We start from the raw sequence: 22,996 nt of genomic DNA, 5'->3' as shown, positions 1-22,996 counted from the left end.
TTGAAGGTTGAATGTAAAAATTTTTACCTTAAGGTAAATATTGTCTGCTCCTTATGTTGTCAGTTGTTTATCCATCACGCGCTTACTGTCTTTCTCACTCTCATGTTGGACAAAAGCATCTTTAAATTTTTATACTTAAGTAATGTTACCTCGAATGAAAGTAAAATACCATATCAGTAGGGATTTGTCCACTCTACACGATAGTGTTTTTGCAAAAATAGTCGAGCTCTTTGTCAAAAATATTGTTGTTAGGTATGTCTTGCTTACGTTCCCGGGTATGTCGTCTGTACACGATTTAGAACGAGTCCATTCATAAATTGCAATAATCAAGTACCCGCCAAGTGCCCGACGAAGTGCCCGCCAAGTACCCGGGAAGTACCCGCCAAGTGCCCGCCAAGTACCTGGGAAGTGCCCGAGAAAGTGCCCACCAAGTCCCCGCCAAGTGCCCAGGAAGTACCTGCCAAGTGCCCCGGAAGTCCCCGCCTAGTACAATACAGTCGGGTACTTCCCGGGTACTTGGCGGGCACTTCCTCGGGTACTTCCCGGGCACTTCCTCGGGTACTTCACGTGCTCTTCCCGGGTACTTGGCGGGTACTTCCCGGGCACTTGGCGGGTACTTCCTCGGGTACTTCCCGGGCACTTGGCGGGTACTTCCTCGGGTACTTCCCGGGTACTTGGCGGGTACTTCTCGGGCACTTGGCGGGTACTTCCCGGGCACTTGGCGGGTACTTCCCGGGCACTTCCTCGGGTACTTCCCGGGCACTTCCCGGGTACTTCCCGGGCACTTGGCAGGTACTTCCCTGGTACTTCCCGGGCACTTCACGGGCACTTCCCGGGTACTTGGCGGGCACTTCCTCGGGTACTTCCCGGGTACTTCACGGGCACTTGGCGGGTACTTCCCGGGCACTTCCTCGGGTACTTCCCGGGCACTTGGCGGGTACTTCCCGGGTACTTGATTATTGCAATTTATGAATGGACTCGTTCTAAATCGTGTACAGACGACATACCCGGGAACGTCAGCAAGACATACCTAACAACAATATTTTTGACAAAGAGCTCGACTATTTTTGCAAAAACACTATCGTGTAGAGTGGACAAATCCCTACTGATATGGTATTTTACTTTCATTCGAGGTAACATTACTTAAGTATAAAAATTTAAAGATGCTTTTGTCCAACATGAGAGTGAGAAAGACAGTAAGCGCGTGATGGATAAACAACTGACAACATAAGGAGCAGACAATATTTACCTTAAGGTAAAAATTTTTACATTCAACCTTCAAGTTACCAGCAGTAGCTGACGCTCTTGCGTGCGCACATGGATATAGTTCTCACTGCTTACCGACTGAGCTCCAATAACAATGTGGCAACGTCGCGAGTTTATGCGGGCGCGCTATAGCTTTCCAACCCCATTTAGGGGTAGTTTGGAACGTATTTTCAATCGGCTCCCATTTAAAAGCTATTTGCCCTAAAAAATTAATTCCAACTGGGTTCGCGTCAGAAAAAATCGCTCTACACGCGGTTCTCGGGAAATGCCACCGTTACATATCATGCTGTATATATATATATATATATGTAAATTTAACTGCGTATGAGAGCCTCTGCTCAGATTGAGAACCACTATACAGAGGTGATGTGTACACCGTGTCTACATCGCTTAGTTAGAAGATTTTTAGCTCTCGCTCTAGCGGTGTCTCGCACTGTGGTGCTTTTTGTAATAAACGTATACCTAAATAAAGTTTCATATAATTTTATGTATGAGAGTCATAAATTTTTTTCCCCAATTTCTAAATTTAACATGGTAGCAGAGGTCTGTGGTTACTTAAGTGTATAGTTAATCAAGTTTCTCGTGTTAATCGAGACTTAAATATAATTAAAAATAAGATAAATGTAATGAGCGATAGTGGTACTGATGAAGAAAGTAATACAAAATTGAAAGAAGCTTTAACCGAGCCAAGTGAAGTAAAATCAATAAGAAAAAGTGAAATTAAGAAAGAACTAATAATGGCGGATGAATTTAAGTTGACGTTACCAGTCTTTGATGGAAAGGAGTACAGCACTTGGAAAAAGAGAATAAGTGTGTTTTTGAAATTAAAAAAATGTGAAATGGTGATTCAACGAGCGAGAGTTGATACGGACAATGACGAGACGTGGAGCACAAATGATTTAAAGGCTATGAATTATATTTATAGTGCCTTACCAAATAAACAAATGGAATGAGTTAATGATGAAACAACAAGCTTTGAAATAATTCAAAAATTAGATCGAATTTATTTACGTGGGTCAACCGCTTTACAGATTCGTGTGAGAAATAAACTCGAAAGATTGAAACTAAAAGATTTTACTGAAACTGGTGAATTTTATGGTAAATTTGAAAAATTAGTGATTGAGTTGAAAAATGCTGGTGCTACAGTTAGTGAGACCGAAAAATTGAACTACTTGTGAAGAACTTTGCCAAGTTCATTAAGTCACATTGGAGATTTAGTTGACTTATTGCCAGAAGCACAAAGGACTGTAGATTATGTTATTAATAAAATAAAAATCTATGAAGATAGAATAAAGAATGAAAATGTAAAGAAAAATGAATACGTAAATTCAAACGTATTTAAAACTGAAATAAAGTACTCAAGGACATGTTATTAATGTGGAAAATATGGACATACTCAAACTGAGTGTACGTGTCAGCAAAGCAATGTAAGGAATTTCGGCAAAGGCTCGAGAGGCCCACAACAACAAGCGCGTGGAGGCGTAAGATATCAACAGAGAGACAATGCTAATTCATATAGAGGCAATGGCAGAGGTCGAGGCACATCGAGAGGACGAGGAAGAGGTAAAGGAGGACAACATCAAGATCTTCAGAACATTGCTTTAAACTCGATCACTTTTACGACCGAAATTGAGAACAGCGTAAGCGACAATATTGAGGTAAATAATTGCGAGAATAATTTAGAATGGGTTTTTGATAGTGGATGCTCTGATCATATAATAAATAGCGATAAATATTTTGTGAGATTAAATAAATTAGATAAACTGATAAACGTAAAAGTAGATGGTCGAATTTTAAAAGCGACAAAAATAGCAGATATCAAAACAAAATTTGTAACGTATTATAATGAAACGGATATTGAATTAAAAGATGTATATTTTGTAAAAGAGATAGATAGAAACTTAATGAGTTTTAGAAAAATAACAAGTAAAGCAAAAATTATTTCTACTGAAAATGTGTCACAAATTTACTCTAGAGAAAATAATTTAATAGCTCTAGCATTTAAAGAAAATAATTTGTACAAAATCAAAACAGTTTTTTAAAGTAAACAAAACTATGTGACCAAAAATGTAAACGATTGTATAACTTTAAAAGAAAAATTTCATAGAATATTAGGACATGTGAATTTTTGATATTTGAAATTCCTTAGCGAAAATAATTTATTCGAAGGTTTACCGAATAATCTTGGAAGTGAATATATGAAATGCGGGACTTGTGTACAAAATAAAATGACAAATACGAGTTTTGAAAATAATAGATATAGAGCAAAAGATATCGGAGAAATTATTCATGCTGATGTAAATGGCCCGCATAGTACTGTAGGAAATAAAGGTGAGAAATATTTTCTTGTGTTAATCGATGGCTATAGTAAAGCCGGAAAAGTTTATCCTATTAAAGAGAAGAGTGAAGTATTTGATTGTATTGTAACTTACGTAAACCAAATAGATAATTTTACGGGCAAGAAAATTAAAAGATTGAGATGCGATAACGGCAGAAAATTTTTAAATGGAAATATTTATAATTTTGCTAGAGAAAAAGGAATCTATATTGAACCATGCCCTCCTTATGTTCACGAATTAAACGGAATTGCAGAACGTTATAATAGATCAGTAATGGAAACTGCTAGATGTTTATTAGCTGATGCAAAAATGACTAAGAGTTTTTGGCCAGAGGTCATTAAAACGACTGTTTACTTAAAAAATAGGACTTTAGCTAACACATATGAGAAAAAGACACCATATGAAATTATGATGGGATGAAAACTAGATATTAGAAATTTAAAACTATATGGCAGTAGAGTATTTGTTCGAGTTCCATAAGTTCAAAAAAGAGATAAATGGGATAGAAAAGCTGATTTAGGCGTGTTAGTAGGATATGAAGATGTGGGATACAGGTGTCTCGTAAATCAGAAGATTATCGTAGCTAAGCATGTCGATATAATTGAAGAAAATGTAAAATTAGTAGGATTTAATGATATAGAAAATGACGAAGATAAATGAAGATGAGTTAATTTTGTAAGTGTTGATAATCCTGCAAATTATAATGAAGCGATAAATGATGGTGATTGTGATAAATGGATAGAAGAGATAAATAGAGAGATGAATTGTTTAAAGAAAAATGATACGTGGAAATTAGTTGAAAAACCTAAAGATAAGAAATTAATAGATTTAAAATGGGTGTATACGAGAAAAGCTGATAGTAAATTTAAAGCTAGAATTCATATGCGAGGTTTTCAACAAAAAGAAATTATTGATGATATTTATTCACCTGTGGCGAGAGCACAAACACTAAAAATTTTGTTAAATTATTGTGTTCAAAATGAATAGATGATTAACCAAATGGATGTAGAGTCAGCATTTCGAAATGGAAAAGTTAAATCTGAAGTGTATGTTTTCCAACCACAAAGGTATGATGATAAATCAGGACGAGTGTGTGAACTTGAAAAGGCTCTGTATGGACTGCGCGAAAGTCCGAGAGCGTGGTACAAATGTTTAGATGAGTATCTTATAAAACTAGGATTTACGAAAAGTAAAATTGATTATTGTTTATATTTTTTTAAAGATAATGATGAGGAAATATATATGATCATTTTTGTAGATGATTTGTTAGTATGTGGAAAAAGTAGAGAATTGATCAACATAATTAAAAATAAATTATCTGAACAATTTAGAATGACAGATATGGGCCAAGTAAAAACTTATCTAGAAATAAACATCAATTTTGATTGTAAAAATTATAGTATGACTTTAGATCAAGAAAATTATATTGAGTCGTTGGCGAGAAAATATGATATCAAAAAAGCGAAATTATATGCAACTCCAATGGAACAAAATTTGAATTGTGAACCTGCTTTATCTGCATCAAATGATATTAAATATAGAAACCTGATTGGAGCACTATTATATACTAGTTCAAGTACTAGACCAGATATTTGTTTTTGTGTGAATTACTTAAGTAGATTCCAAAATTGCTATGATGTAAGTCATTTAAAATATGCATTGAGAATACTAAAATATCTATATTACACTAAAGATTTAAAATAAAAATTTGAGAAAAACATTGATAAAGATATATTGGATTGTTGTGTTGATGCAGATTGGGCAGGAAATATAAATGACAGAAAATCAAGGACAGGTTATATTACAAGAATGTATGGAAATTGTATCTATTGGAAATCAAAAAAACAAGATATTGTGACTAAATCTTGTACAGAGGCAGAATACGTCGCTCTACCTGTATGTGTAAGCAAAATTAAATTAATTAAAGAATTGTTGAAAGATTTTAATATGAATATTAAAGAACCTATAAAATCAAACTATATAGAGACACATTATGATTTTGTTAATGAAAACTATTTAAGTGGTGTAATAAATGAAATGAAAATTAATTCAGAAGAAAATCCTGCTGATATAATTACAAAGTTATTAAGGAGAGTCAAGTTCGAAAAATTCAGAGAAATGTTAAAGATTTGTTAATCTAAGAGGAAAAAAAAAGGAAAGAAAAAAGAAAAAAAAAAAAAGAAAGAAAGAGAAAAAAAGGGGTTAAATTTAAGGAGGCGTGTTGAAATATATACTTAAATTTAACTGCGTATGAGAGCCTCTGCTCAGATTGAGAACCACTATACCGAGGTGATGTGTACACCGTGTCTTCATCGCTTAGTTAGACGATTTTCAGCTCTCGCTCTAGCGGTGTCTCGCACTGTAGTGCTTCTTGTAATAAACGTATACCTAAATAAAGTTTCATATAATTTTATGTATGAGAGTCATACATTTCTTTTACCTAACCTCTAAATTCAACAATATATATATATGGGGCATTCCACGTGAACGGAGACGAAAAAAAATTTTTTTTTCTCCAAAGTTTGGGAATCAATAGTACTTCATTAGAGAACAATACTGGAATTTTTTCACATTTTTTGACGAAAACCCTTGCCGTCAGCGATGGTCACAATTTTGGAATTTTTTCTTAGAAGGCAAAATTCTCAATTTTGTAGACCAATCGATGCGCATTAAAAAAAAAATGAAAATAGCAATTCGATAGCATTTTTTCCGTAGAACACGATAAATATATTGTTAAAAATTTTGAGGTTAGTTTTGTCCCTCATTTTTGGGTTTTAAATTTTAAAATCGGTTTTTCGAAAAGTATGACACTTTTTTTTTTTTTTTTTTTTGAGCTCAAAATATGGACGTTTGAATAATTTTTGTCCCATGATGGACGCAGTTAAAATGTAAGCGCTAGAGGGCGCTAAGTGATAAAAAACACAGTTTTACGTTATATCTCGTTCCAAATGATAAAAAAATATGTGAAAAAAATGTATTTTAACATAAGTAAAGGCGCCGCATGCGATCTCGGTGTCAAATTTAATGAATTCAAAATGGCGGATCCAATATGGCGGCCAACATTTTTTAAATTAACGAATTTTGAAAACTAAAAAGTGTCATTGTAATCTACGTAAAATTTTAAGTCGAAAATGTATCTTACAAAATTTTCCTAAATTGCGTTATTTTCGTGAAAACTAACAGTAAAGATTTGGTTTTTTTTGACTCGACAGATTTGGACAATAATAGATAATATGAACATGAATTTTTAAACGGTATAATTCGTAGGTTGTCCTCGGTTGTTAGGATCACTGATTACAAATCTAGTGTTCGTTTCACAGTACAAGACGCAGCTCCTGGTTATCACTGGAATAATAACCAGGCTACAGTTTATAACACAGTCATTTACTTTAAAGAAAATGAGAAAGTTAATCACTGTACTCTGGTTATCATTTCAGACTGCCTATAAAATGACTCAGCAGCAGTTTACACCTCTCAGAATGCCGCGATTTAATTTATGAAAGGTAAATTTTAAACTATTTATAAACTTTACTATTTTTCTGATGGTGCTCCACAACAATATAAGAATTATCAAAATGGGATCAACTTTGCTCACCATAAAAAAGATTTTAATATTGATGCTGAGTGGAACTTTTTCCCTACGGCCCACGGGAAAGGACCATGTGATGGCCTTGGTGCTACGGTTAAAAGAAGTGCAGTATGCGCAAGCCTGCAGTCCAAAGAAATAATACTTACTGCCTAGGAGCTCTACAAATGGCTGAATACAACAGATCGTTTACCAAATATTAATTTTGAGTACTGTAACGAAAAGTCCATTGAAGCGAATAGAAAAAAACTAAGCAAGAGATTTAATTCTAATTTCAGAGTTCAGAACTTACAACAGAAACATTGCTTGATAAATTTGGATGATGGATACGTTGGAGCTAAGACTCATTCTTTCTCTTCTACTTTTGAAAAGTTTAAAATATTTTAATTTACTGTGCAGTGTTGATTATGAGAAAGGAGCTACTTATTTAGGATTAAAATAAGAAATAATACTTATAAAGAAAACGCTAGTATTCATTAACTTCCACATTCCCACAATTATCTATAATAATTATTATTATGCACCATCAGAAAAATAGTAAAGTTTATTAATAGTTTTAAATTTACCTTTCATAAATTGAATCGCGGCTTTCTGAGAGGTATAAACTGCTACCGAGTCATTTTGAAGGCAGTCTGAAATGATAACCAGAGTACAGTGATTAACTTTCTCATTTTCTTTAAAGTAAATGACTGTGTTATAAACTGTAGCCTGGTTATTATTCCAGTGATAACCAGGAGCTGCGTCTTGTACTGTGAAACGAACACTAGATTTGTAATCAGTGACCCTAACAACCGAGGACAACCTACGAATTATACCGTTTAAAAATTCATGTTCATATTATCTATTATTGTCCAAATCTGTCGAGTCAAAAAAAACCAAATCTTTACTGTTAGTTTTCACGAAAATAACGCAATTTAGGAAAATTTTGTAAGATACATTTTCGACTTAAACTTTTACGTAGATTACAATGACACTTTTTAGTTTTCAAAATTCGTTAATTTTAAAAATGTTGGCCGCCATATTGGATCCGCCATTTTTAATTCATTAAATTTGACATCGAGATCGCATGCGGCGCCTTTACTTATGTTAAAATACATTTTTTTCACATATTTTTTTATCATTTGGAACGAGATATAACGTAAAACTGTGTTTTTTATCACTTAGCGCCCTCTAGCGCTTACATTTTAACTGCGTCCATCATGGGACAAAAATTATTCAAACGTCCATATTTTGAGCTAAAAAAAAAAAAAAAAAAAAAGTGTCATACTTTTCGAAAAACCGATTTTAAAATTTAAAACCCAAAAATGAGGGACAAAACTAACCTCAAAATTTTTAACAATATATTTATCGTGTTCTACGGAAAAAATGCTATCGAATTGCTATTTTCATTTTTTTTTTAATACGCATCGATTGGTCTACAAAATTGAGAATTTTGCCTTCTAAGAAAAAATTCCAAAATTGTGACCATCGCTGACGGCAAGGGTTTTTGTCAAAAAATGTGAAAAAATTCCAGTATTGTTCTCTAATGAAGTACTATTGATTCCCAAAGTTTGGAGAAAAAAAATTTTTTTTTCGTCTCCGTTCACGTGGAATGCCCCATATATATATATATATATATATCTCACTTTGAGGTGGATACGGGGGATAGGTTTTAGTTTTAACTTTGGCCACTTCGTCTCATTGTATAGGCACTTCAGCGCTGTAGTATTTACAGCGCATTTATATGTTAGTTTGATTAATAATTTAAATGAAATCAGGGAAGGATGTATGTATTGATGTATGCTTGATTGATGGTGAAAGTACAGTATGTAACTAGTAGTATTTTTTATGATATAACCAAGCGCTTACCACTACTACTTATCAGCAATTGGTTGGGATTCACTTCAACGCACCCGTTGGCCTCTAATGCAATTCTGAAAAAGTACTTTCATCGAACAACTTGAAAATGATTAAAGGGCTACGAAGTTTTGTGGACTAAATTTATTAAAGGTCATTTAGTTTAACAATGATGTTTTTCACGATGTAAAGTATGATATGGAATTAAACGTTATTAATGTCCAAACGTGCTAAAATGTCTAAGCACATGAACTTTCCCGCCTGTTTTCTTATTTTGTAATACTGACAAGTGCTCAGTAATTAGTCCGTTTACACCTATGTTTTTATTTCGGACTTTGTAAGATCGTAAAATTTCACGCAGAAAATGCTCTTAACAGAATTTTTTTTGTAGATATGCTGTTACAAACTAATGCTTATAATATACCAATATGCTTTTAATAACTTTTATATAGGTTATTTTTAAATCAGTGGCTAGCCTAACGAGATGTTTAATTGCATAATTCATGGTTCAGTTATCGATTTGATCTCTTTAGGTCAATAAAAGCAATGTACTTAATAGTATTTTTGCCGTAAAATTGTACGTTGTTTCAAAATCCTAAACAAATACAAGGGATTCTTTTAATATGATTTATCCGCAATATAAACTTTATTATTAAGGTAAAGGTCAAATTTACAGTCGCTATTTAATGTCACCCTTTGAACATTACAACTTTCGTAAAGGTCATTTTTTGATAAAGGACAACCTCTGGCAAGATATTTAGATCCATAGTTTTTTAATGATGCACCTTGTAAATGTATACATATAGTAAATGCCGACAAGCCTAAATAAATCTGCTTTTATGTAATAATACATACACACAATAACTGACACGGTGACGCAGCGATACAGTCGCAGTTTTCTCGATCACCGAATTTAAACAACTTTCGGAGCTGTCAGTATTTGGATGGGTGACGATTTTGCTGTTGATTTTTTAGGCCTTAATATAAAAAAAATTTTCAAAACTCTAAGTTTACACTAGGTTTGCTTTTACTATCACCAAATATAACAATGTAAGTTCGATCTTCATTCTTTACTTGATCAAAAAAATTTTTACTCACCATTGCGGGGTACCGATGTGAGAAGAGCGTACGAAATGTGCATATAGAGCCACGACCAAGTGCAAGGAAACGCGAACACAACGAAGGCAATTAGCGGTTTTGGCGGCTTTGGATGATATAGGGAGGTAGCGTGATGAAAAGAAGAGCACAATGGGAAATTCGGTCACTTGATCGAGCAGCTCGGCCAAGAATAGTAATTCTTTTTTTTCCTGGTCATAGCAGTCTCGCATATGGCGACATAATTTTTCTCGTAAGCCCTTCGGTCCAGCTCAAACTTTTGTTGGTTGGTAACCGTAAGTAAAGAAAACTGAATTTCGATGGTCGAGTAAAGCTCGCAAATTGTTTCTAATGATTCCTCGTCGTGGAGGCAGTTACACCGTTTGAGGTGGTTTCGTAGACATGCTCCATCTTGTACTAGAGAGACCCACTTATTTTAAATAAATTATTCATCTGTGATACCACGTAGTTTCGATACCAATACCCCATTGAATATTGTATCGTGTTCCAGTTTGATTCATTCAATTTTACGTTTTATTTAATTAAATTTATCTGTGTTTGAAAATATAATTTACAATCTGATCTTTAAGTATAAGTACTGTGATGTGTTAAATAATTAGGTTATTCATGATAAAAAGATTTATTTATTTTATAGGTAACTGCCTTAAATTATATCTCTCACTTACTTATATTAAAATTGTAGAGGCGTTTCAGTAAATCGGAGTGAATATCACCGCTACCAAAATTATATACTATTAGATTTGTTATTTGTTTATTTTATGATTATTCTTCTGCGATTCATTAAAAAAGCTGATCATTACAGAAAAGTTGAAACAAAAAACAAAGATGGTTTTTCTCTCAAAAAACTATTAATAACTCCTGTATAACTCGTATTAAACGAAAATTTCTCTTCTTGTTCTGTTTACTTTGAATTACTTACAAACTAATACCGCTACGTACTATAGTATCTACTTGAAAGGGACAGTACTTGTGTAAAAACAATTATCACACAAAAAAATTCGTCATTGTGGATTTTTTTATTTTTTTTCATTTGGTAAGCCAGCAACATTTTATTTTCTATTTCGTTTTTCATTTATATCATATTTATTATTCTGTCACAAATATTTCCGTAATATCAATTATAACAACAGTTGAAACTTTGCACAATTGTTTCTCACACTTCATTCTCTCTACACCTCAAATTTTGTTGTCCTGTGTGAGTGTCATCACAATTTTTAATCAAAAACTTACAGCTGTCCCATGAGAGCACGTGTTAACCATTGCATTTTCATTGCCACATTTCTCAATAATTAGTATTGTAACGTATGTTTAAAAAAATACGTGTATACTTAAGACGCTCTTAATATTGAGACTCATAAGGTCCATATTACTATAGTAAGGATGAAGTATGAATTAAGAGTAAATCTAAATCCAAGTTAGCGATTGCTTTATGACTAGCTTTAGTAAATCCTTTAAAAGAGAAGTTATAGATTCTTTATACACAAAGTTCCTACATTTCGGAAAACAAGGCAACGGATATTTTATACGTTGAAGTTTAATACAGTAACAAATCTTTGAAGAAATAGATTAGTAGTGAATTCTTAAACTAGAAAGTATAAATATTGAGCCTTGAAAGATAATTAATATTTGAAACATTAGATCAACAGTTGAATACAACGACGGATAGAGATAAAACGTTTATTAACAACAGATGATGAAATCGAATTTATAGCAGGGGTTACATTGTATAGTAATGAATAAAGTGGTGCCAGCAGCAGTAGCATATTGAAACAACTATGGCTTGAGAGCAATAACTACATGTAAGAGTTGTCCTCACTGCACTACGAGTAGTCAATGCATATAGTCATACGTGATACTCGTTTACGTTTTATGGGAGGGATAAGTGATTCAGGCTTACGGTAAGCATGTAGCTTGACCTGTAAAACGCAGTAGGTGACATGCGTTGCACCATCTTTTAACAACTGGGCATAAATTACAGAGTTTCTCCACAGAGTCATGGCTGCTATTGCGGCCCATAGTTTTTAAAGAGCTCTTGCAGTTCTCGTACTCCCTAAGTATTGGTGATCTATGGAAAAATGTTTCGTAAACGCCTCAAGTACGGCTAAGGCTCCGTAGTCAAGGGCTTCGAAGAGCTACTTGATTCTTGACTGATGTTCAGGGTTGTAGTAGAAGTATTGGGAAAACCATGGAAACAAAGTGGACCTGCTATAAGAGGCTACGACAAGTTGCAAGATTCCTAGATGCTTCCAAAATTATAACTTATGAATATCCTTGTCAGATTGCAGAGGAAAATTTTTTCCCAGCTGTAGTGAACGCACTCCTTCGATATTCCTGTGTCTTTGCAAAATAAATTATGTGTTCATTTCTAATTATTAGATAATCGATTCATACTAAGTTTCCGAAAAACCTAGAGGGCAGAAAATAGATCGTTTCACATGTTTCACATTTTTTACACCTCTTTTTTTATTATGTATGTATCTACAATATACAACGTATAAAACTGGCTCTATTTCCTAGGTAAGATGTACCAACTCACTACTTTGTTAAATGAGAGAGCGGCTGAACCTTCCAGGTCTAGTTGGGCGAGAGCGAAACGTCAGGCTATGGCAGGATGATGGTTCTACGGTAGGGTACAACTGGCCTTGCAAGTAACTGCATCTTCACTTGGCTAAGCCACCAAGGATCCCTCAGTTCAGGTAAATCCACCCTGGGCAACCTAGGTCTACCTCGAGGGGTTTCGGTATGCAGGTGGCGTGCCAGAGCAGGATAAAGAGTAGGCCGAATTGGCTTCCTATTACTGATGGTCCTTCAGTATCCCGGAAACTTGTCTCCAAAGGAGCAAGAACACTTAAGTTTGTTCTCCTGGATGACCTAGGATTACCCCTCGCTGGTCGGGCTAAAGGTGACCCAGAGGCAGAGTTTATCTGCGGTGGCTGAGTGGTAGCTCGGGTCGACGCCATGGGTGTCACACGCTTGGATCAGAGGCCTTCAGGGTGAATGGCCTCCTCTGGTGGTACTCCCAGAGGTAGATATTAGAGGGTGGTATCACCACTATACTACGTGAATGAGCAGTCGACTTGGTAGGGCGCTTCCTGGTGTTATACCGAAGTCACTGTCTCTCCGTTCGCCTCTTTTTCTGTGTCAGATTCCTACACTGAAAAAAGTTTCGAGGATCTGCCTCTCTGAAGTTGAGAAATAGCGCCCCTATCATTGTTGAGCAGCCGCTACTCAAAATTCGAGTAGCTGGCACTTGATGAAATCGAGTAGCAGGCACACTTTCTCATCGGGTGTCAGTTTCTCTATAAATCGAGAAGTATGACATCGAGATTGACTCATTAAAAGAAGTCTCACGTAGTTGATTTTTTATTCATCTCTATGAAATTACAAGTATTTGATGAATTTTAAGAGACTTGCGAGAATTATCAAAAAGGAATATTACATGAGTTGATGATATGTATAGAGAAAAATTTTTCTTTTATTTTTATTTATAATTTATTTTACAAGCCTGACCTTCAACATACTATCGATTCTACATTTTGTTCATTTTGAGAAATTGGCGTGATATTTTTTATTGTAAATAGAGCTGGTTCCATATCTATAAAAAAATTAAGATTCATACTAATATCTTCATTAGCATTTCGTTGGACAACGTATGAATGGTAATGCGAATGGAAGTACACCTCATTATAAAATTCCATAGTTGCATAATAATTATTTTTAACGCATATCATTCGGAACTATATGCTGCGGATTAGTACGCGAGGGATTGCCGCTCAAAGCAGTGAGGATCTGTCGTCTATCAGTCATAAGATGGCAGCTCCTCTTTGTAATGTATCACATACTCGCTGTCGATCTGAGTCATAAGCGGCTGTCAGCGTTCATGTCGAGTGGACGTTCCACGGTTCGGAGTAGCTGCTCCTCGAAACTTTTTTCAGTATATTGGGGGAGGTGCAGTGCGCCCCCGTGACCTTCTCGGGTGTGCCGAGTTAGAGCAGCTCCAGGAGGATCTTGGTGTCAAGATTCCAAATGGTCGCTATTTCAGCCAGTGTAGTGCGCAGGGATTCTGTAAGAGAGGACGTCGTCGTGTTCGGTAGAATGATCGTAGTCATTTTATTGATGAATGACACTAGTAGGATTGCTCCCGTCGAGTGTCGCTGGTTAAAGGTGGAAGTCCTGATAGGTAGCCAGTATGTCCAGTTAGCTAATGGTGGCTTTGTATGCATCAGTGGTGTAGGACCATCTGTCCCGAGTTCCCGATAGCGACTCCTTACATAGGCTACGCTACGGTCTCCCCTACATCAGGTTGAGAGGGTAAAATCGTGTGCAAGTGTTTAATAGAAGGAGTATACTTAAGTTACGGAGTGTCTGCCCCTTTCATACGAAAAATTTTATTTTTAATATCAGAATGCTACAAACAGGGACTAAAATTTTCTTTAGCATCATTAAGTTATAACTTTTCCGATTTTGAAGAACCAGTAATTACACAATTACATTTTATATAGTGCATAACTCTTTAAAAAAAAAAAAATTAATTCAAAAACAAAAACTGAACTAAGTATATATTGAATGGTATACATGTATGAAATAATTAACATTTAAAGTTCATCATATATTATAAGATTAGTATCTTTCATACTTATTATATGACAAATTTTTATTAAACACATTGATTTGAAGCAAAGCTTTTTATGGAACGGTCGGGAGCTCGGCTTGGGGAGTCACTTTCTAAAAACTGACATAATTTTGCGACATGGTCACGAAGTCTGTCTCTTCTACCTCCAGCGGCTGTGAATTGAACTTACACATATACAGTACAATGCTGCTGCTGCTGACTGGCGAGCAGCTAGCCAAGCTGGCCTCTATACTATAAATATGATACACTTACACTCATGATTCAGCCAACGCTTGCATACATGTATATTTTTGCATGCAGCAACAGCTTCTGCAGTTATTGCTTATTCTTACTGGTAACAAGTCTATACCTACCTACACGAAGAAAAATCCATAGCAGAATTAAATATTAGAATAGAATATCCTGATTTGTCATGAATGGCGTGCATCACGCACGAACAATCACAAGTAAATCTATCTGTAGTACCTGCATAATAGTGTGTGTCGCAGTACATCATTGGCTCAATCACGCGGGAACAGACAGAGTTCGGCTCAGCTGTACTACCGTATGTCTCCACTGCATATAAGGTAAACGTCCCTACTCGTAGAATGTGTACTTATTCATGAAACATAAGAATTCATGTATTTGTTATGCAACATATTTATCAAAGTAATTGTGATATTGTACATTCTATACATATTTATGAATTCGTCAGAAAAGTTTCATTATATATACGGTAAATGACCAATTTAAAAGATAATACGAATAAAGTTAAACATAACCTATCTTTAGAAATGTACATATTCTGGTACTTAACTTCAACGAGTAATTTATACAATTTTAATGAATCAATAAACGTTGAAATTATTTCTGTTAAATACGATAGGGTTATGCAAGTAACAAAACCTTAACTGTTTCATATTATTATACTAAATTTATATTTTTTTTAAAGTTTCATAGATAGGAACATAATTATGAAACAATAGAAACAATGTTTCATAGTTATGTACATTCTGGTCTTGTAATCTTTTTATAAGAAAAGTAATTCAAGAATTAAGAACCACATCTAAAAATAAAAATAATAATGGTAAGTTTATAGCACACGAGTAAAAACTAAAATTTTAACCATGAAAGCTCACAACTAAAAAAAAAAAATGAAGATACAAGTAGGATCAAATTTGTGGTCATAATGGGGACATTTACCTTACTAACCGTCTGCTAAACAGATTTCTTTGTATCTATCTCCTATAAGCTGTACATTTTTTTTTCAATTTTATAATTATTGTGTACTTTTCTTTAGCAAACAATATTTACTTACATGTTTGATAATAAAGTGTTGAATATTTGTCCCAAAAATGTGTGTGTGAGTGTTTGGATGGGTGGGTGTGTAGGCCCACGTGAATGCTTTGGCATGTATACGTATGTGTATCTACATACATTATAAGTAAAATTAATGTCAGATAATTTTTTTCTGCTACATATAACAGCTTCGATTCTGTCAGGAATCCCGAGACTCCTAAACTAAAAATCTATAAATTCAAGACAGGAGTTGGAAGAAAATAATAGCTTTCATGAAAATTTCACAAAATTTGTTAAAAAAAATGGACAAACACAAGAAAAATTCTAAGTTTCTTAAGATAATCATTAAATTACCTATTCATAGTTTTTTATTAACTTGATTAAAAATAATATTGCAGATGAAAAATATACACATTTATTAATGTACCATATTCTCATTCAGAGTTGTGACTGCCCTAATCCTTATATTTGTTAAATTATATAAATAACTTCAGTACCTGAAAAAGTTGATCGTTGACTGTAGGTGGCGAATGACTGCTCTTTCACGAAATCTGGATGTCGTCTAGGTTGTTGAGTCCCTGAAGGAGGAGGCATAGTTTTATTTGTTGTAGAGCTAGTAAAAGATGAATTTCCAAGAGAAGATCCATAAGAAGCCTGAAATGAAAAATATTGTGTATTGGTAACTTTCTTTTAGGCAACAAATGACATTTTTCTAAAAGTAAACAAATACTTGAAAATACTTCCCAAAGGTTGAGAATAATACTCAAATAGAGTCTTAATCTATTGTTATAATATGTAGTTACATTTTACGGGGTAGACGATAAGCCACCCACTTTACTGTAAAATAAGGGGAAGTTTTTGTAATTTCTTTTTTATTGCAACCCAACAAAATATTGGACAAACCTCCTACCCCACCGAAATACCTTCAGCAGACCTGCAATGTATCTCAAGAGCCCTCTCATGTTTTATGTAACTCTTTTATTATTTCAGTATATAACGCCCTTAGTGAGTGAGGTTAAGAATGTCTTAGATTTTACGTGAATAAACGCCCGAGGCGAAGCCGAGGGTAGTTAACGTAAAATCTAATGCATTTTTTAACGTCCGAACGTGGTGCGTATTCTGTTTTTCATCAATCCTGCGTCAAGAAAAGAGATTTTCGTCCTGCGAAGCGAGACGAAAGTTCCTACTTTTGGCCCAGTATGATAAAAAATATGTTTCTATAGAGTAAGAATAGAATTTATTACCATTTTTCCATGTCTCTGACGAGGTAAAGAAAAAGGGAATAACTTCAAACTCATGTGATATGAACATTTAAAATAAATGGATTAAATTATTAAAATGCAGTAAAATTAGTTGTGTTAAATTAGAAATGTAATTAGCTGAGGCATGCACACTATTTTTTGTCGACTGATTACAAAAAAATTTTATCCAGGCACAAATACAAGATGTCTAACTCAGCACTTTTACACAAGCTGTTAAAAAATGTGTGCATCTTGTTCAATATTTTCATATTTTAAGCCGTCAGTCCAATATTTAATAAAACCATAAGATATTATGAAAAAATGTATTATATATTTATTTACTACGTTTATTGTTCACTTTTCAAGTCATAGTGCAGTATTTGTGGGAGTAGGCAAGCGCGTATGTCTTGATAAAGAGATATGTTAAGGGTTTTATAAATGTGTGTGCATGGTAAGCAATCTAATAGAAACGAGTGAGCAGACGACACTTTGCCCAGCTATGAGACGAGTAAGGTGTCTTACGCTTGCTTGTACACTTGATCGATAATAAGAATTTGATACACTTGGATCAAATCAATACGTTATTATGAGTTATACCTTTTGTACATACATTTCTCACTGTTAATTTGATGATAATTCTTGTTAGTCTCCGTGTTTAATCAATGATATTTGGTACAGCTTCCTGCGTTAACTATATTAATGACTAATACATTCTTTCTCTTTTTTGTTGTCAATGAGTTAAGAGTATTTGATCTTAATACCTTCCAAATAAAACATTTTTTCACCTAGTATTAAGTTGCTAAATCAGTCTAGAATCAAACATATATGACGTTCGGATAAAATATGGCATATTATGTAATGGTTTGTAGCAAACAAAGAAATCACACTAAGATGGACTGAATTGTAACTTTTAAACGTCTATAGCATGCCTTATCATGCGATACATTCTAAAATTTAACAAAAAAAAAAAAAACAAAAAAAAATTAACCAAAAAATTACATAAAAGGTAATTTTTTAAACGTTGAGCTACATTGAAACGAAACAAATTGTAAGAAAACATCAAAAATATCAAATAAATGACATAACAAATAAGGTTTTTGAGTTGTATAATTTTGTTGATAAAAAACTCAAGAGAAAAATCACAAATGTACTGATATTGACTGGTACAGAAACGAGAAAAACATAAAACTTTTTGAAGGAGGTTCGAGAGTATCGTTTGAAGAGGAGAGTAAGTAGGTCCTCCTGGGGCTTTATCCTGGGTGTAGGGTGCTCCCATCTCGTGACCGTCACAGTGCAAGGGTATGATAGGACTCTGATGTGCCGACTGTAGAAATGTCATGGGAAATTGGTTTTATATTACCATTGACCTTTTTACGCTACTTTGATGCATGCACGTGAATAATACATACATATACAAACACACTCACGCACACACATTTATTACTAAATTTTATGACAAATCATAATTCGTTAGGGTTCACATTATCATAGAAAACAGCTTTTCATTACGAAATAATAATTATTAAGGCAAGTAAGAGAAGAAAATACCTGGTAAGAATATAATATACGATCAAAAGAATGTGCAGAAAACAATTAGAATAAATTTTTATTTTATTATATGATAAACACCAGAGTACAAATTTTTTAAACATAGAACTCAATATTAGATTTAATCACAATTCTTAATGGTAAAAAAACTTTATATGATTAACAGGCATGATACAAATACTAGGTGTTGATGAATCACATATTTTTATACTGAACGTCCTTGATAATACATACGTTTAGACAACTTAGTCAACATTAGCCTAATCTTGTTACTTAAAAAAATGTTTTATAAAAATATTAATCTATAACTACAATATTCCAATAAACTTAATGTGAGTGAACGACACCCTGTTTTACAGAATGAATGAAGCGGTGAACATTCTGAGAAGGGTTTAATATTACGAATAAAACTAAAAAGCTTTACAGATTTCCTTATTTATTTTAAATGATTCTTTTTTTTTTTTCTTTTTTTTTGTTATTCAGATGGCTCATACCTAAACAAAGACCTTATTTTAGAATTTTAATGTAACGATGAAAAAGTTAAACCAACTGCTCACGCATTGAATATTTTTAAAAATTTCTCTCGATACCCTGCGTAACACTTTTTGAAGAATGAAACAAACTATGAAAAAAGTAACTTGACTATAATACAAAACATTAAATTTTTCTCATTGAATTTATATTTTGACTTAATAATACCATCATACGTAACATGCTAAACTAAGAATACTATTTTTTCAACCCCTACAATTCTCTTGGATTCAATGGAATCAGCTTATTTCTTAATAAGTACCAATGGTGTTATGTACCAATTATTTTGGAAGAAGGCTTGCATTGAGGTAAGAGTCACCTTTGAAATCGACGTCAACACTAACTACTATACTAATCAACATACATTGTTTTTATTTTTTTAACGTAAGTGTTAATTTTTTGTTTCAGTGTCAAAAAGTAAGCTTATTAAACATAGTTGACAATGCAGCTTTGGTAATTCCACTCATTTTACAATTATGATTATATCAAACGTGTAAAAAATTGATTGCGCACTGTAAAACTTATCTTATACATCATTACATATTTTATCAACTTACTTTAAATAATTGTTGAAAGAAAACTCTCTACAATTAATTAAAATAATAATTTATTATAGCATCTCGTTCAGCAACACCGAGTCTATACTCATTATTTTCTTCGTTAGGCTCTGCCAATTGATCATCATCCAGTATTATTGTTATTAATTGCAAGATTATTTTGTTAACAGTATATTATAGTCATAATAATACTCTTACCCATAATGACACAAAAAATTGTACACGACTTTGCAGGCCTTAACAATCTGTATTGCAAATAGGGGCTCATAGTGCAGACACCTATCTTTGTTGATACACCGAAAGATTTCTTTCATCATTCCGAATAGTTGCTCGACGACGCAGCGAGTCACTTGCAATTGATCGGAAAATCGTCGTTGAGCTGTGTTTGGACGAGCATCAAGCATGGGTGTTAACAGAATAGGTGAAACGGTATATCCGCTATCCCCTGTTTAAATAATTTGTACTAAGCAAGGATACTGCATCTGGTCCACTATACTCTGAAGCTGAAAGTGTTACAATCTGACAATGAAAGTGTACATCCGTTGATTTACTCTTTCCAAAATAGCGAAATAATCTTTTTACACTTGTTAAAAGTGAAAATTGAGAATTCGCTCTTTTGAAAGGATAATTTTAACATTTTAGTATTTAAAGTAGTACTTCTACAAAAATACTACTTTCATAAGTGTAAGAATTATATTTACTCTTTTGAAAAAAAGAAATTTGAAGGAATACACTTTTTAAAAGCGTGGCTTCTAAATGGCTCCTTTTCAAAATTTTATACAATGAAATTTATTTTTTTTAAACGTGTAAAAATAAAATTTATACTTTTGAAAACAGGAAATTTTGAAAAATACTCTTTTCAAAAGTGTAAATAACATATTCTCACTTTAGAGAGCTCGTTTATTTATAGGCATTGAAAATACTTGCGTTTAATGTTTATTTTTGAATAGGCTGTATTTTACCATGATCCATGAGGGGCACTTTTCATTTTGGAGAAAAAAGGCTTATCGGTGATTTTAACCTATATTTCATAGCTCAGCTTCTGGAATGGTTGAAGAGCTGATATTTAATACTTAGTTTTGTTCCATTGAATTACAAAACCATATAAAATTGTAACTGACTATCTTCAATAAAGCCAGAGATTTAAAAGTTAAGGACAATTATTCAACAATACACATCCATTCGGTAAGTCTTCATTGTAAGAGTTTGAATTATTGTCCTGACGTAAGCTTCCAAACAGTTTGTATCCAAGGTTTCATTTGCAACCATGCTGTGAACAAGCTCTATTGGCTAAAAACACTGATATCTTCTTTATATCTCCGGTTTTATTGAAGTTAGTCAGCTACAATCTTGTATGATTTTGTAACTCAATAGAACAAAACTAAATATCAAATATCAGCTCTCCAACCATTCCAGAAGCTGAGCTATAAAATATGGGTAAAAATCACCGATAAGCCTTTTTTCTACAAAATGAAAAGTGCCCCTCATGGATCATGGTAAAATACAGCCTATTTAAAAATGAACATTAAGCGCAAGTGTTTTCAATGCCTATAAATAGACGAGCTCTCCAAAGTGGTAATATATCATTTACACTTTTGAAAAGAGTATTTTTCAAAATTTTCTGTTTTAAAAAGGATAAATTTTATTTTAACACGTTTAAAAAAAGTAAATTTCATTGTATAAAATTTTGAAAAGGAGCCATTTAGAAATCACGCTTTTAAAAAGTGTATTCCTTCAAATTTCTCTTTTTCAAAAGACTATATATCATTCTTACACTTATGAAAGTAGTATTTTTGTAGAAGTACTACTTTAAATACTAAAACGTTAAAATTATCCTTTCAAAAGAATGAATTCTTAATTTTTACTTTCGACAAGTATAAAAAAGATATTTCCGAGTTTGGAAAGTGTAAATCGATGGATTTAGACTCGCTTCCTCCAAGCTTTGGCTTTAGAGTGTACGTTTATTTATATAAGTAATGCTTGAAGTTACCAATTAAGTAGTATCTTCCTTCTTGAGCTGGGACTTGCTGATTGCCTTTAACTATACATGTGCTCTTTTACAGCACTCGGATCCCACACGAACTGGTCGTGGGTGGATCCATTCACGATTCGCATGCTAAGAATATTATACTCCATATCACTAACCTAAAATGTATTTTAAATTAATATCGATTTCTTTGAAATTCACTAAGAAACAGTAATGTCTTAATAAGATAACATGTATAAAAATATACCATTTGAACGTTACGCGAATGTTTTTGTTTGTGGTTGAGAAATGCCTCTTCATGCTCAACGGGCTTGTGGATTTTCGGTAGGGTGCAATCCACTGCTCCCAAAATTCCAGGGAATCCGATCCTTTCCTCAAATCTTAATAAATGATTATAATACTTATATTTGTTTATATTGAACTTGTTTATGGACGTTTTCGTTGGATAAAATCCGTATGAAGCGTAATGTGAAAATAACTAATTTGTTTCATAATTTTAGATGTGATTTCAAGAAGAGACAAAATTGAATGAATGTATTGCACTAAATCCAAATTTAAATAGTAGAAAAACATATTTTCTACTTTTTAGAAAGTAAAACATTTTTTTTCTTTTTCAAAATAAGGTATCATAATTATTTTTTTACTATGAATAAGTACTGAGATTTATTATTTCTTTGACGAAAGCAACTAATTCCATCTTTACAATAACAAATAAATATTTTGTTGCAAATTCTACAAAATATAAATCAATGCTTTTAACAAATACAAGTAGAACAAGAATCATCCATTGACAACAAAAACCAACTACAATACTGAGCAAAAAATTCAGTTCCACATACTTAAACGAAGACTAGCATAACTGCGTCACGACTCGATACCTTCCGACATATAATTACAGCTCTTTTCGCTTCAAAAAAATAAGAATAGCTAGCAGTTTTTTCTTTTTAATGAATTGTAAGTTTGCATGTATTGAGTTTGTTAATTAAAATGGTTACCTACCTTCGAGATATTACTTGTCATTTCAATGCATTTCTTGGGAATACAATGTAATCGTTGCTTAGTAAGAGAATGACGGAAA

The 22,996-nt window shown here is 33.3% G+C and overlaps 1 protein-coding gene across 3 annotated transcripts in view; it reads right to left on the bottom strand.

Moving 5' to 3' along the window:
* osa (trithorax group protein osa) overlaps window positions 1-22,996 on the bottom strand; it is a 528,215-nt gene that overhangs the window by 49,183 nt on the left and 456,036 nt on the right. For all 3 annotated transcript variants that reach the window (XM_089589257.1, XM_089589255.1, XM_089589256.1), the window contains one exon: window positions 16,552-16,708. In XM_089589257.1, the coding sequence (XP_089445383.1) occupies window positions 16,552-16,708 (157 nt within the window). The remainder of the gene's footprint in view (window positions 1-16,551; window positions 16,709-22,996) is intronic.

This window comes from Copidosoma floridanum, unplaced genomic scaffold (assembly GCF_036245765.1).
Source record: "Copidosoma floridanum isolate Cflo_tuat_1 unplaced genomic scaffold, Cflo_Japanese_pri ptg000008l, whole genome shotgun sequence".
NCBI classification, from domain to species: domain Eukaryota; kingdom Metazoa; phylum Arthropoda; class Insecta; order Hymenoptera; family Encyrtidae; genus Copidosoma; species Copidosoma floridanum.
The sequence above is the reverse complement of the archived record's forward strand: the minus strand, read 5'-3'. Positions and strand labels throughout refer to the sequence as shown.